Genomic DNA, 12,854 nt, shown 5'->3' on the forward strand with positions numbered 1-12,854 from the left:
AATAAAATTTGAAATCAAATGTACCTTCAGACTATAATTAAATATGTGAGTATATTTTCAAAATTGTTTTGACATACTAGTTTCGTTGTTAACACACATCCCAAACATGAGGATACTTCAAAGAATTCATGGAAAATGGTATTAAAAGATAAATTTCTTCGAGTTGGTAAGGCGCATAGCAAGCTGATTCTCTATCTGTGGTACCAGCAAGCTATATGGGAAAGGAGGGAGGGAGGGAGTAAATGAGGAGAGGAGGGAAAAAGGAAGGAAGCAAGCAAGGGAGAGAGGAAAAAAATTTAAAAAATAAAGAAAAGCTGAAGGAGATAAAAGGAAAAAGCAATCAAAGTTTTTTTTGCTAGATGACAGATCATCTTCTCCCAGGATAACAGAGAAAGAAGTCAGCTAAGAGTGAAGTTAACAGCTATACGAGGACTGTACCAGGTATACTTGTTGCCAAATCCTTATTAGGAGCCTGTTAAGTGTTAGGGACTGTGACAGATGCAGGCTTCGTATTCTACATATTTAAAATCTAATAGGAGAGGAGACATGATTCAGAAAGTTTTCTGTTTTTCTAACTTAGCTGTGCTATCAAGAGTAGATATTTATTCGATATTTCTGTTCTTTTAATTTTTCACTTATAAAACTAGAAAATCACTCATTGTTGGATATCACTTTTGACATGCAAGAGTACTTAAGAAGATTCTGGAATATAGAACTCAAGGATTTCTTTGGTGAAAAAACTTGAAATCTATGCATATGAAATCACAGAAAATGCATGCTGTGAAAAAACCAAGCATGTATTTCAAAAAATTTTGCACAAAAACTCATCTTTTTCTAAAAAAAAAAAAAAAGATTTATTTATTTATTTTTATTGGAAGGTCAGATATACAGAGAAGAGGAAAGACAGAGAATAAGATCTGTCCACTCATTCACTCTCCAAGTGGCCACAATGGCCGGAGCTGAGCCAATCCGAAGCCAGGAGCAAGGAGCTTCTTCTGGGTCACCCTGGTGGGTGCAGGATCCCAAGGCTTTGTGCTGTCTTTGACTGCTTTCCCAGGCCACAAGGAACGAGCTGGATGGCAAGTGTAGTTTCCAGGATTAAACCAGTGACCATTTGGGATCCTGGTGCATGCAAGGCTAAGACTTTAGCCACTAGGCTACTATGCCGGGCCCTAAACTTATCTTGCATTCCAAGTTTTCATTGTACTTGTGGAAGTACCCTCATTCTTCATGGTAAAGTTTGGGAAAGCTGTCACAGACTGCTTCCCAAACTATAATGAATTACCGGGGCTCAAGTTTAATTACAGGTTGAATCTTTGGTCCTGAGAGAGGCCTGGGATTCTGCATTTCCAAGAAGATTCAAGGGGCTGGATCGAGGACCACACTCCTTCAACCACTCATTAAGATAGCTATTCTGAGTTCTACATCACTGACAAAGGAGTGACATCTGCAGGGTCACATGAAAAAAGCAAGAATTCCAACTGGGATCTTTTTCACTTCTCATCTCCAAGATACACATGGGTTCTCTGAGTTCTACACTATCATAAGAAATTACAAGATTGGCAAAGTTCCAATGCCATTCAGAAACTAAGGGATCACTTCCTTAAGAGATCACAGAGAAGATGTGACATGGGCATTTTAGAAGCATTAGAATGAAATAAACAAAGATAGAGAGAGCATAAAACAATAGCTAAGCTTAGCATGCTATGATCAGAGCGTGCCAGTGCACAGAAAATCTGAAGGGCCCACGGTGACAGGACAGACTCAGGAAGTTGCATTTTTAAATTTTTCCCCTCCCATAACTCACATCATTCTTGGAGTATAGAGAGTATCTTATACTTTACCTGTTATACAGCCGTATTATAAGAGGAGTATATAGTTTGAGAAGAACAGTGGTCTCCCTTTCTGATTTCATTCCCTGAAGCTTTCTTCTGGGAGAAGTCTTTGAGCTCACCCAAAGACTCCACATGCGTGTCTCCCAGCTCTCTGTAAAGTGCCAGCTGCATGGCATGTGCTTACAGAAACAACAGAGTTAATTCTCTCCCTTTAAAATTGTGACTCCCACCCTCCCCCAATTCCTCTAAATGTTTCCTTTTTAAAGAAAAGCCATGGTTCACTGCTACTGAAAATTAAAGACAACAGCATAAAGATCAAGGTCCAAGCTGGACCTGGCTATAATAGAACATTAAAATCGCCACTCAAATTTCTCTTACCTTGAACATTGACAAAGACTACTAACAGAAAGCCAGTCCCCAGAATGCGGGTTCATTTTAGCCTTTCTGAATTTCCCCCTTTCCATCCACAAACTATGTTGTCTAAAATGAACAAATTGAGGTGGCCATCCGTTGGAATAAAGTAAGAGAGGTAATGACACACAAAAAAGACTTGCTTATGACTCTCCCAACTTGCATTGCACATCATAACATGGAGAACCAAGAAAAAGCAGGGGTTTATACTGGGCAAAGGTTAATCAACAAAGCCAAAGAGAGAAGGAATTAATCAATACTCCCTTCTCCAAGCTGTAGTTCTGGCCACTCCAGCTCCACCAAGCTTATTCCAGGAGCTTCCCTGTTTAATCTCTTTGTAGTTTCAGATTGTGTTTTGGAAATTCAGTCCACATTTGTATATCCCAGAATCCCTTTCCCCTTGCTGAATCTACAATTTCATGATTCTTATCCTTTCTGATTCTATGTTGGAGACCTGCTCTTTATTCCCAAAGGTAAGTTAGCAAGGTGGCTTGGTGTAGTGTACTTGACACCCAACTACTAGAACTACTGCTATTGCAGTTCAGCAAGATGGGCTCAAGCTCTGTCCTCACACAAAGGCGGAAAATGTTAAGGATATCTCCAAAGCACGTAAAGTAGCTTTCATCAGCAATCCAACATGGAAAGAAGACATACTTGCCAACAGAAACCTGTGATTTGCCTAGAAGAGACAGATCAGGTATGCATGCCAGTCACATAACAACCTGGTGAAGTAAGATCTTCCAAGAGAGGTAAAGATGGGAACCAACAAACAGCAGGGAAAAAAAAATCTTAGGTGAGTTCCCCCCTCCCTTTTCTTTCCTTTTTAGCATGTTGGACACTCAGAAGCATGAAATTAAAACTTGTGAAAAACAGCCATATCAACTTGCTCTGGTGACTCAAAAGTTGTCGTTTCTCGACTCAACTTTGCTGCAACACTTGATTCGTGTTGTTCTTCTTTAACCTAATTTGCATTGATTTAATCAGTGTGGGTACGCTTTAAATACATAATAAATTGGATTCTGCAACTTAGATGACTTAGAATAGCTAAATTTCAATAAAGCTCATCTCAATCTGTTAATGTATACGATTCTGCCAAGGGGTTTAAAACTGTAGATAAGATACAACTTGCCATATTAGAGGTGGGAAAGGCTTAACGATAACATACAGATGAAATGATTTGCAGGATAATAATGTGAAGGGGAATACTATATATATGTATGTGTATATATACATATATATATTTCTTAATTACAGTCTAGAAGCATCGTTTCAGCTTTGAGTAGCATACTTAGAAGAAAACTCACATATAAATGCAGTGAATTTAATGTGATTCTTTCTTCCTTGCCAACACTCAACTCTGCTGCCTCTCTTACCAGCTCTACAAATCAAGTGACATCCAAAGTAGGACCTCTTGTTGCCCATTTGGCAGCCTCCGTTGCCACCTTGCCAAGCTGCTCACATTAGGGGGATTTTCTTCCTAGCAGCCATGGGGATTGGCTGGTTTGCACTCACTGTCCTTGCTGAGTGGCTGGCCACTGTGTACCCCACCAATGTCCACCCTCCCTTCCACCCCCAGGCCCAACTCTTTGGCTTTTATGGCTCAATCAGCTACAATGCTGTCCAGAATAATTGCCTTGGCAGGAGGCAAAACTACTTGATGGTCAAGTTGTTTGTCTGTTAAGTGTTCTGCAGCACACTCAGGATGCCAGGGCAAAACCTGTAAGTGCCCAGTCCAAAGTCAGGTAGGAGGCAAGAGTGAAGCAGGGAATATCATCAAGAATGGCAAAGGACAACTGCCACTTTGAGGGAATAGCAAAGGCACCCTGCTACACCAGCCCTAAGCTCTTTGTACAACCTTGGATAAATTCCTATGTCTCTTGGCTCAGCTTTGTCATGTGCAAAACCAAATGGGTTCATCTTCTGATGTCTCTTCCAGCCCCTAAGTGAACATGTGATGTCTAGCTCATGTCATATTGGTGCTCATTCCAATTCAATGATGTATCTCAGTGATGAACAACCAGACCAAAGCTTAGATGAATGCAAAATGAAATGCTTCATACGTCTGTTCATACGACTTTTCTGAAAAGTATCGCCAGTCCTTGGCGACTCCGATCCCCTTGTCTATTCAGTTTGGATGGTACTTCACCAGGCTGTCCCACTTGGGAGCACTGGTCATCTACCCTCATTACTATCAGCAGATGATGCCCATTCATATTGCATTTCTTCCAGGCAAAACTGATAGGAATTCAGAGAGGACCTGGGGATGCACCTGTGACTCTCCCCATCACCTGCTGGGGCATCCTTGTCATGAGGGTAGGCTCGCCCACATTCCTTTCCAGCAGGTTTATTCAGCCATCTTTGCCAGCTTTGAAGCTTTTTTTAAAAAAAAAAAACAGATGGTCAACAGGTCCCTGACAGGAGCAGCGCAGACCCCTCTGGACTAGTTGGAACAAGAGGGAAGAGTTCACCTTAAAGGCTTCTATCTGTCAGTCAGTAAAAGGAAATAATCTGACAAAGGTGTTTCTTCCTACTGGGAGAGGAAGTGACACAATTCAGGAGTCTCAAGGCTGAATAAGGGGTGTGTGCACAGCAAGGGGCAGGTTTAAGCAACCTCTTCCCTGCACATTTTCTAGTACACTCTCCTGGGGTGGGACATACTGCAGGGCCTGGGAATGACCATGAACAACACACGTCAGGATTAGTCCTTCCCATGTCAGGCAGCAGAATCTTAATTAACCCATCCTGTGCACCACAGACACCTATGGAGATGGCTGAAGCCCCCGCAGGAGCTCAGGCAAGTCTCCCTGCACACAGATACCCGTTTCTGCCACACTGGATCTCACACCACCAGGACTGGGAGAGCTTCCCAAAATGGGGGTGGGTTTGGAAAGCATCTCCCCATCCACCACGGAAAAAGGCTGTCTGACCTCACAACTCCCGGCTCTCACAAGGCGGGTGGGGTGGGGGGGGAAGCATGGCCAAGCTTCTCTGAAGATGCCTCTGTAAAGCAAAGGACCAAATGTTGATTTCTCTACAGATTGCTACGTATCTCTTACGCACAGATAGCTTTTAGGAGATGGGGTGGGGGTTGGGTTGGGGGTGGGGAAAAGATCCCCAAAAAGGAAGTGGAAGAGCACGAAATATTTTTTTTTCTTTTGAAATATAGACCAAAAAAAGCTGCAAGTGTTTTCCATTTCATCAAAGGACATATATTACTTTAGTGGTTCGGTAAAAATGTTCGTTTTATGCCCACCCCTTTTCAATCTGCCCATGTCTGAGGTGCACCGGGAGACGCACAATCGCGAGCAGCTTACGACACTCAGTGAGCAGTAGGTGCCTGTGCAAGCTCGCGCCGCACACTGCCTGGTGGAGGGAAGGAGCCGGGCGCCGCTCGCTGCTCCCCGCGCCGCCGCCCGCAAAGCATGAGCGAGCCTGTTCTCTGCAGCTGCCCAGGGCGCGAATGGCCGGCGGTCTCGGCGGAGTGAAAGGTGGCGCCGGTCACTGGTTCTTTCCAATGACGGACATTAACCAGACTGTCAAATCCCGGGGAGTCGCGAGCCCCGAGTTTGGAGTTTTTTCCCCCACCGCGTCACAGTCCGAACTGCAGAGGGAAAGGACGACGGCAGGAAGGCAAAGCCCAGGCTCCAGCACGTAGTTGGGAAACTTGCGGGTCCTAGAAGTCGCCTCCCCGCCTCACCCGCCGCCCTTGCAGCCCGGAGCCGAGCAGCAAAGTGAGACATTGTGCGCCTGCCAGATCCGCCGGCCACGGACCGGGGCTGCCTCGGAAACACAGAGGGGTCTTCTATCGCCCTGCATATAATTAGCCCGCACACAAAGGGAGCAGCTGAATGGAGGTTGTCACTCTCTGGAAAAGGGTGGGTAAGACACTTTTTAATTAAATTCTTTCCCGAAGATTTTTTTTCCTTCCTTTTCTTTGCTGCAGCATCTAACATGGACCAAATCACCATCTCTTTGATCTTTCCGTTGCTGTGAACTTTCCATGCTGCCAGCTTTCTGCATGCGTTGAGGTGAACGTGTGGTTTTGGGGAGGGGGGGGTCCTTCTTTATTTCCATCTATTTATTTGATTTTTGCCCTTTTCTCCCCCTCCCCCGCTCCCCCTCCCTCGGAATAAAATATGATGTAGATTTCTGACCGAGCGCTTCCAATGGACAGTCTCCAGTCTCTCTGGAAAGATTCTCGCTAATGGATTTCCTGCTGCTCGGTCTCTGTCTATACTGGCTGCTGAGGAGGCCCTCGGGGGTGGTCTTGTGTCTGCTGGGGGCCTGCTTTCAGATGCTGCCCGCCGCCCCCAGCGGGTGTCCGCAGCTGTGCCGGTGCGAGGGGCGGCTGCTGTACTGCGAGGCGCTCAACCTCACCGAGGCGCCCCACAACCTGTCCGGCCTGCTGGGCTTGTCCCTGCGCTACAACAGCCTCTCGGAGCTGCGCGCCGGCCAGTTCACGGGGTTAATGCAGCTCACGTGGCTCTATCTGGATCACAATCACATCTGCTCGGTGCAGGGGGACGCCTTTCAGAAACTGCGCCGAGTTAAGGAACTCACGCTGAGTTCCAACCAGATCACCCAACTGGCCAACACCACCTTCCGGCCCATGCCCAACCTGCGCAGCGTGGACCTCTCCTACAACAAGCTGCAGGCGCTGGCGCCCGACCTCTTCCATGGGCTGCGGAAGCTCACAACACTGCACATGCGGGCCAACGCCATCCAGTTCGTGCCCGTGCGTATTTTCCAGGACTGCCGCAGCCTTAAGTTTCTCGACATCGGATACAATCAGCTCAAGAGCCTGGCGCGCAACTCTTTCGCAGGCTTGTTCAAGCTCACTGAGCTGCACCTGGAGCACAACGACTTAGTCAAGGTGAACTTCGCCCACTTCCCGCGCCTCATCTCCCTGCACTCTCTCTGCCTGAGGAGGAACAAGGTGGCCATTGTGGTCAGCTCGCTGGACTGGGTCTGGAACCTGGAGAAAATGGACCTGTCGGGTAACGAGATTGAGTACATGGAGCCCCATGTCTTTGAAACCGTGCCGCACCTGCAGTCCCTGCAGTTGGACTCCAACCGTCTCACCTACGTCGAACCCCGTATCCTCAACTCGTGGAAGTCCCTTACTAGCATCACTCTGGCTGGGAACCTGTGGGACTGCGGGCGCAACGTGTGCGCCCTGGCCTCGTGGCTCAGCAACTTCCAGGGGCGCTATGACGGCAACTTGCAGTGTGCCAGCCCGGAGTACGCACAGGGCGAGGACGTGCTGGATGCCGTCTATGCCTTCCACTTGTGCGAGGATGGGGCCGAGCCCACCAGCGGCCACCTGCTCTCGGCTGTCACCAACCACAGTGACCTGGGACCTCCTGCCACCCCGGCCACCACGCTGGCCAACGGCGAGGAGGGGCAGCGCGATGGCACGCTGGAGCCGGCCACTGTGGCTCTCCCGGGAGCCGGGGAGCATGCCGAGAATGCCGTCCAGATCCACAAGGTGGTCACCGGCACCATGGCCCTCATCTTCTCCTTCCTTATCGTGGTCCTGGTACTCTACGTGTCCTGGAAGTGTTTCCCAGCCAGCCTCAGGCAGCTCAGACAGTGCTTTGCCACGCAGCGCAGGAAGCAAAAGCAGAAACAGACCATGCATCAGATGGCTGCCATGTCTGCCCAGGAATACTATGTTGATTACAAACCCAACCACATTGAAGGAGCGCTGGTGATCATCAACGAGTACGGCTCCTGCACCTGCCACCAGCAGCCCGCGAGGGAATGCGAGGTGTGAGCGTCCCTGTGGCTGTCAACCCCTGCGCTACCAAATAAGCCTGGGCAGCTGGGCGGGCCGGCAAGAGTAGCAGGCTTGGGTCTCCTAGTCTGTGCTCTGATTCGCTCCTTGACTGAAACTGTAAGGGGATCTTTCCCAGAGACTTGATATTTTAGCTTTATTGTGTCTTAAAAAAAAAAAACACAACAAAAATCCCATCCCACAACCTTCTGGACAGTCTATCTTAAATTTCATATGAGAACTCCTTCCTCCCTTTGAAGATCTGTCCATATTCAGGAATCTGAGAGTGTAAAAAGGTACCAATCATTGATTTTTTTTTGTAAACTAAAATGTTTAAAATAAAATAGCATTTACAGTTTTTACAGACTGGTGTAACCTAAATGAATTGTTACCTGTGTTATAAGGAGAAGCAACAGTTAATGAATTTCCTTGGGGTGGGAGCTGAGGGATGGGTTTGCCTAGAGGCCAAGGGGAAAAGTCAGAAATCCAGGGGACAAAGTAGATTCAGTTTGAAATTTCCAGAAGGGGAAACAAAGCTCATCAGTGGAATGATTCAGGTTAATTGGCCTCGCCAAGAGTAGGGACTGACAGAGAGGAAAAAAGAAGGAAGGAAGGTCCTTTAGATAGTGGGGGAGGGAACTGCAATCTTAGCACTTTACAGGAATGGAAGGTGGACCTAAGGACTGAGTGGACAAGCTGCCCCAGCCTTTATGGTAGAGATCATTGCAAATGGCATTTTAAAAGGCAGTGCCAGACAGTTTTTCTTATCAACAAGAACCATTTCTGAACTTAATGTAACCATCTTTCAATCAGCTCAAAAATCTCACCTCCTAATGCCACTAGTTTGCTTAATTGTCCTCTGCCTGTGTCTCACCAGCCCTAGCCTTTTGGCCCTTGATCCCACCTACCGATGTTAAAGACAGCCCCGTTAGCCCCGCTCTCCTGGGTCTGGCTGAGGGGAAGGAGGTGGAATACTAAGATTCAGGGTTGGAGCACACTGCTACTGCTGCAGCCAGCCGAGGCTCCCCAGCAGGGCTAGCACACTCCTAGTTACTAAGGGAAAAGGCGAAACTTCTCTGCCTCGGAAAAATGCCTTTAGGGACCGGCAGGGCACAGCAGCCAAGGGGGGGGGGGGGAGGGTAAAAAGAGCATCTTTGAATCTCTGTTCCGTATTGGGATTGGGAATAATTTGAGAATCCAGGATGAAAAGGCTGTTTCTTCCCAGATTGCACCTTTGTGTAATATTTGTTTTCTGCGTGGTTTTTCTTTTTCTTGCTTTCTTTTCCTTTTTTTAACTTTTTATGTGTCAGGATTAACGACTGCCCCTTCTCACTCCTCAGAGATTTGGGGGTTTGCCACTGAGGTTTTGTGTGTGTGTTTTTTTAATTGAACTTAATTAAAGAGTGAGGGAACGGGTAGTGGCAGCTGATGGGTACAGGGAAGGGTGTGTGCATGTAATGGAGGGGTCTTTTTTGCCAGCTAACAATTTAAGCAAATGTATGATTGAAATAAACTGTCATGGATGGCAGATGGTGAAACTGAACCAATGTTGCCCACGTCCAGAAGTCTTTCTCTCACTCCTCTAACTGATACTAAAGACTGGCATCTCTCTCTCTCTCTTTCCTTTTTTATTTCCTGTTTTAAGAGCAAAGTCAAAATAGCAGACAGGGATGGGGAGGGGCACAGACTTCACCACCCACCTTCCCCCCTCCCTCCTCCAAACTGCAAATGCCTCCAAGGACCCACCTAAAGAGGCAAGAACTCAGCTTTCTGAAATGCAGAATGCCATCACCAGGTTTACTTAAGCTGAGAATTATTGGTAGTTTCCCCTTCCACCCAAGGGGAAACCAATCTGCTTCAAAATATGCTTCTAAGAGGCTCTTTCAAGAGAAGTATTTTGCAAATGTCTTTAAGATGTTAAGGCTCCAGAGAGAGCTCCTCTCCCCCCAGCTTATTCTTCCTAACCATCTTTTGTTTTTAATTAAAACATGGCATGATGACGCAGACTGTGCGCATAACACCCATTCAGACCCTGAGTGTTCTAGAACAGAGGTGCTTTATTTGGTAACTTTGAGGAGGGGGTATTTGGTCAAAGCATGGTCATTTCGGGTTGTCATTCTAAACAAAATATCACTTGAAGGGCAGGATCTGCAAGGACAGGAGTTTCCTCCAGGTATGTCTATCATTAAGACCCACTAAAGAAACCTCCAGAAGACACACCTTTATGATTTCTAAGGCAGGTAAGAAAGCCCTCCCAGGTTGTGGCAATTAAGGGAAGGCTCTGTGGGTTTTATTAACTTAGCTTCCTCACAGGAACACTTCAGAAATCCAATGCCCAAACCCACTACAGCTTGGTGCATTAAAGGGCTGGGTTGATGTGTTTACAATTAAAGCTTCCAGAAGCAAAGGCTTTGTGGCAAATGTTAGAATTACCAAAATATGGATATTGGAAATAGTACTTTAACCTCCTGTCCCAAGGCATTTTTTTTCCTTTCATTCTTTTTCCAACGTGTCCACGAGAAAAAGAATTCTGCTGCTTGGCTTAATACTACTCTCCCTCACCCATGAGGATCGGAAGTTCTTGTAGATCTAATGGAGCATCACCGAAGACAGGAATTGGACTCTGGGAAGTGAAGAACACATGACGGCCATGGCAAGCAGTGTGCTTTACTCTGTGAGTGCCTGTTTCTGCATTGTGTCTCTGTGGGCAAGCAAACATGGTTTCTACAAAACAGGAAAATGCTCACATCATTTCATGCGCCTGTGCCTCTTCTTCAGCTCCGGAGAATGACGGGGAGGGGGCAGGCATGAATTAGGGAAACTGGTAGTTTTCACTAAGGTTTTTATGACACTTGCAATCTTTTCTTTCTCAGTTTAATTAATTGTTAAGCTTCAGGAAACTTGCTCTGACCCCTTTCAGCAAAATCTTCTAAGCATTAAAAAGGAAACCAACATTTTAAAGCTGTAGCTTTTTATTTTTTCCATTTATTTTTAAAATGTTTTATTTATTTTTCACAGAGGGTGCTAACCTCATCCTGTGCTACTTGCAAAGAATTTAAAGCCACAACTCACTTCCCACCCTAGGCACTACAATAGATTAACCCTCTATTGGCAGTATCTCAGCTGATTAAAGCTCACCAATGATCTTGAGGGGTGTGTGTGTGTGTGTGTGTGTATGGAGGGGGGATGTTTACAAAGAAAAGAGGTCTTTTGAAATGACACTTTCAGACTAGTTTTGTTCCTCTTGGTTTTCTAGATTAAACCAGCGGAAGCTGGTTGAAGGAATTCTAATTCTGTCCTTTGGTGTACTTGGAAAAAAACAGTCCCTACAAGCTGTCTCCTAACACACCTTGTGTTCCCAAAACTTCAAAGTTACCATCAAGAAGATAAGATCATTCCAGCGAAGGCAAAGGAGTCTTCTGAAACCATTTTTTTCTGTATTCTACCTAGCTCCTCAAAGCAGAAGAGAACCTTACCTACAGGAAGGCAGACACATATAACCTAGCACCAATGACATTTGAGTGTGTGAAGAGTTTAAAATGCAACAATTTAGTTGAATATAACTATATTTTGAGAGACATTTATACACATACACTCATCTGTTTCTGTTATCTATCTTCATATCTCCATAACTCTAAGCATATAGAAACACAAACACACAAATACATTTTTAGCCACATACATACATAGTCATGCATACACACACACAGAGGCACATAATCACATTACATAACTGCCCTCCAACACTAATTATCTTCCTCCATTTTTTTCTATGATAAAACTTTTGTTCAAGGAAAGATTTGAAAGAATCAATTGTAATTAAGCTAGAAAGGACTGATATGATCAATAGTTTCTCTGGACATTAGTTATAAGTGGGTACATATTTTGTAGCCATAGGGTCTTTAGATTATTCATGCTATGGCAAAGTGTATACCTACTGCTTAGTGGTAAGAGCCAGCAAATGGCAATGCAATCTTTTGAGAATAATTTTCTTCCTTAGGGTGAAAAATATATTCTACATTTTTAAAATGTTCTTTCATGCTTCCCCTCACCCCCTGGGACCCAGGAAGACAAAATTGTTATGTCTTCTAACTTTACTCAATTGGAATCATTTCCTGGCCTTCCTACTTGAATACAATTTTCTGAATCCCTTTGGTTTTCTGCTTAAAGTGAAGGACATGACTTTTGCCTCCTTCATGTTTAGATAGAGATGTCAATGAGGTGGAGAATGGGATTTTGTGACAAGTTACTTGGCATGGATGTCTATATCCTTACATGTGGAACCTGAAGTTTGGAGAGGATGAGTGCTTTATGCAGTCACCCAGGTGGTGAGTAGAAGCACTTGAAATTGGCCTGGTGACCTTTTCACTATACCTTCCTCTTCTATACCCGCAGACAACCTAGGATTAGACTGGGCACAGGTCACAGGTTCAGTATATTCTTGTTGAAACCCATGGGGCACAAAGCTCAAATCTAAAAGTTTCAGCAATGCCTTTTTAGCTCTGGTAAGTAGCAATTGGTCAGGTAGGACTCTGCCAGTGCAGGCAACTTCCACAGGCTTCTAGCAGCACAAATGACCAGTAAGCATCTAGTCCACCTGTTTACCAGAGAATTTTGGACTCTGAGAGAGTAAAGTACAGGAATCCATGTTATTGTCAGGGATTTATCTACATTGCTTTCTTGGTGTTTACAAAAACTAAGTGTCCGAACATAGTGGTTTTTAACCAGAGGCAAATTTGCCAGTCAATGAATAGCATTGCCTAAAGGCAGTTTTGCAAGAGTGGGAATATAGCTACTGGAAATTAATGGGTAAAGACAATGGATACTCTAAA

The 12,854-nt window shown here is 45.4% G+C and overlaps 2 protein-coding genes across 3 annotated transcripts in view; one reads left to right on the forward strand and one right to left on the reverse strand.

Annotated features, from left to right (window-relative positions):
* Window positions 1-12,854, reverse strand: part of CTNNA2 (catenin alpha 2) — a 1,134,503-nt gene that overhangs the window by 342,655 nt on the left and 778,994 nt on the right. The gene's annotated exons all lie outside the window — the stretch shown is intronic.
* Window positions 5,411-8,380, forward strand: LRRTM1 (leucine rich repeat transmembrane neuronal 1). The gene is made up of 2 exons (XM_004590712.3): window positions 5,411-6,121; window positions 6,392-8,380. The coding sequence occupies exon 2, from the start codon at window positions 6,451-6,453 to the stop codon at window positions 8,020-8,022; it is 1,572 nt and encodes a 523-aa protein (XP_004590769.2). The 5' UTR covers window positions 5,411-6,121; window positions 6,392-6,450; the 3' UTR covers window positions 8,023-8,380.

The sequence above is a fragment of the Ochotona princeps genome, chromosome 8 (assembly GCF_030435755.1).
Source record: "Ochotona princeps isolate mOchPri1 chromosome 8, mOchPri1.hap1, whole genome shotgun sequence".
In the NCBI taxonomy this organism is placed as follows: Eukaryota; Metazoa; Chordata; class Mammalia; order Lagomorpha; family Ochotonidae; genus Ochotona; species Ochotona princeps.

What these genes read in the sequence shown, in the direction of transcription:
- LRRTM1 (XM_004590712.3), top strand. Translation starts at nt 6,451, where the DNA reads ATGGATTTCCTGCTGCTCGGTCTCTGTCTATACTGGCTGCTGAGGAGG.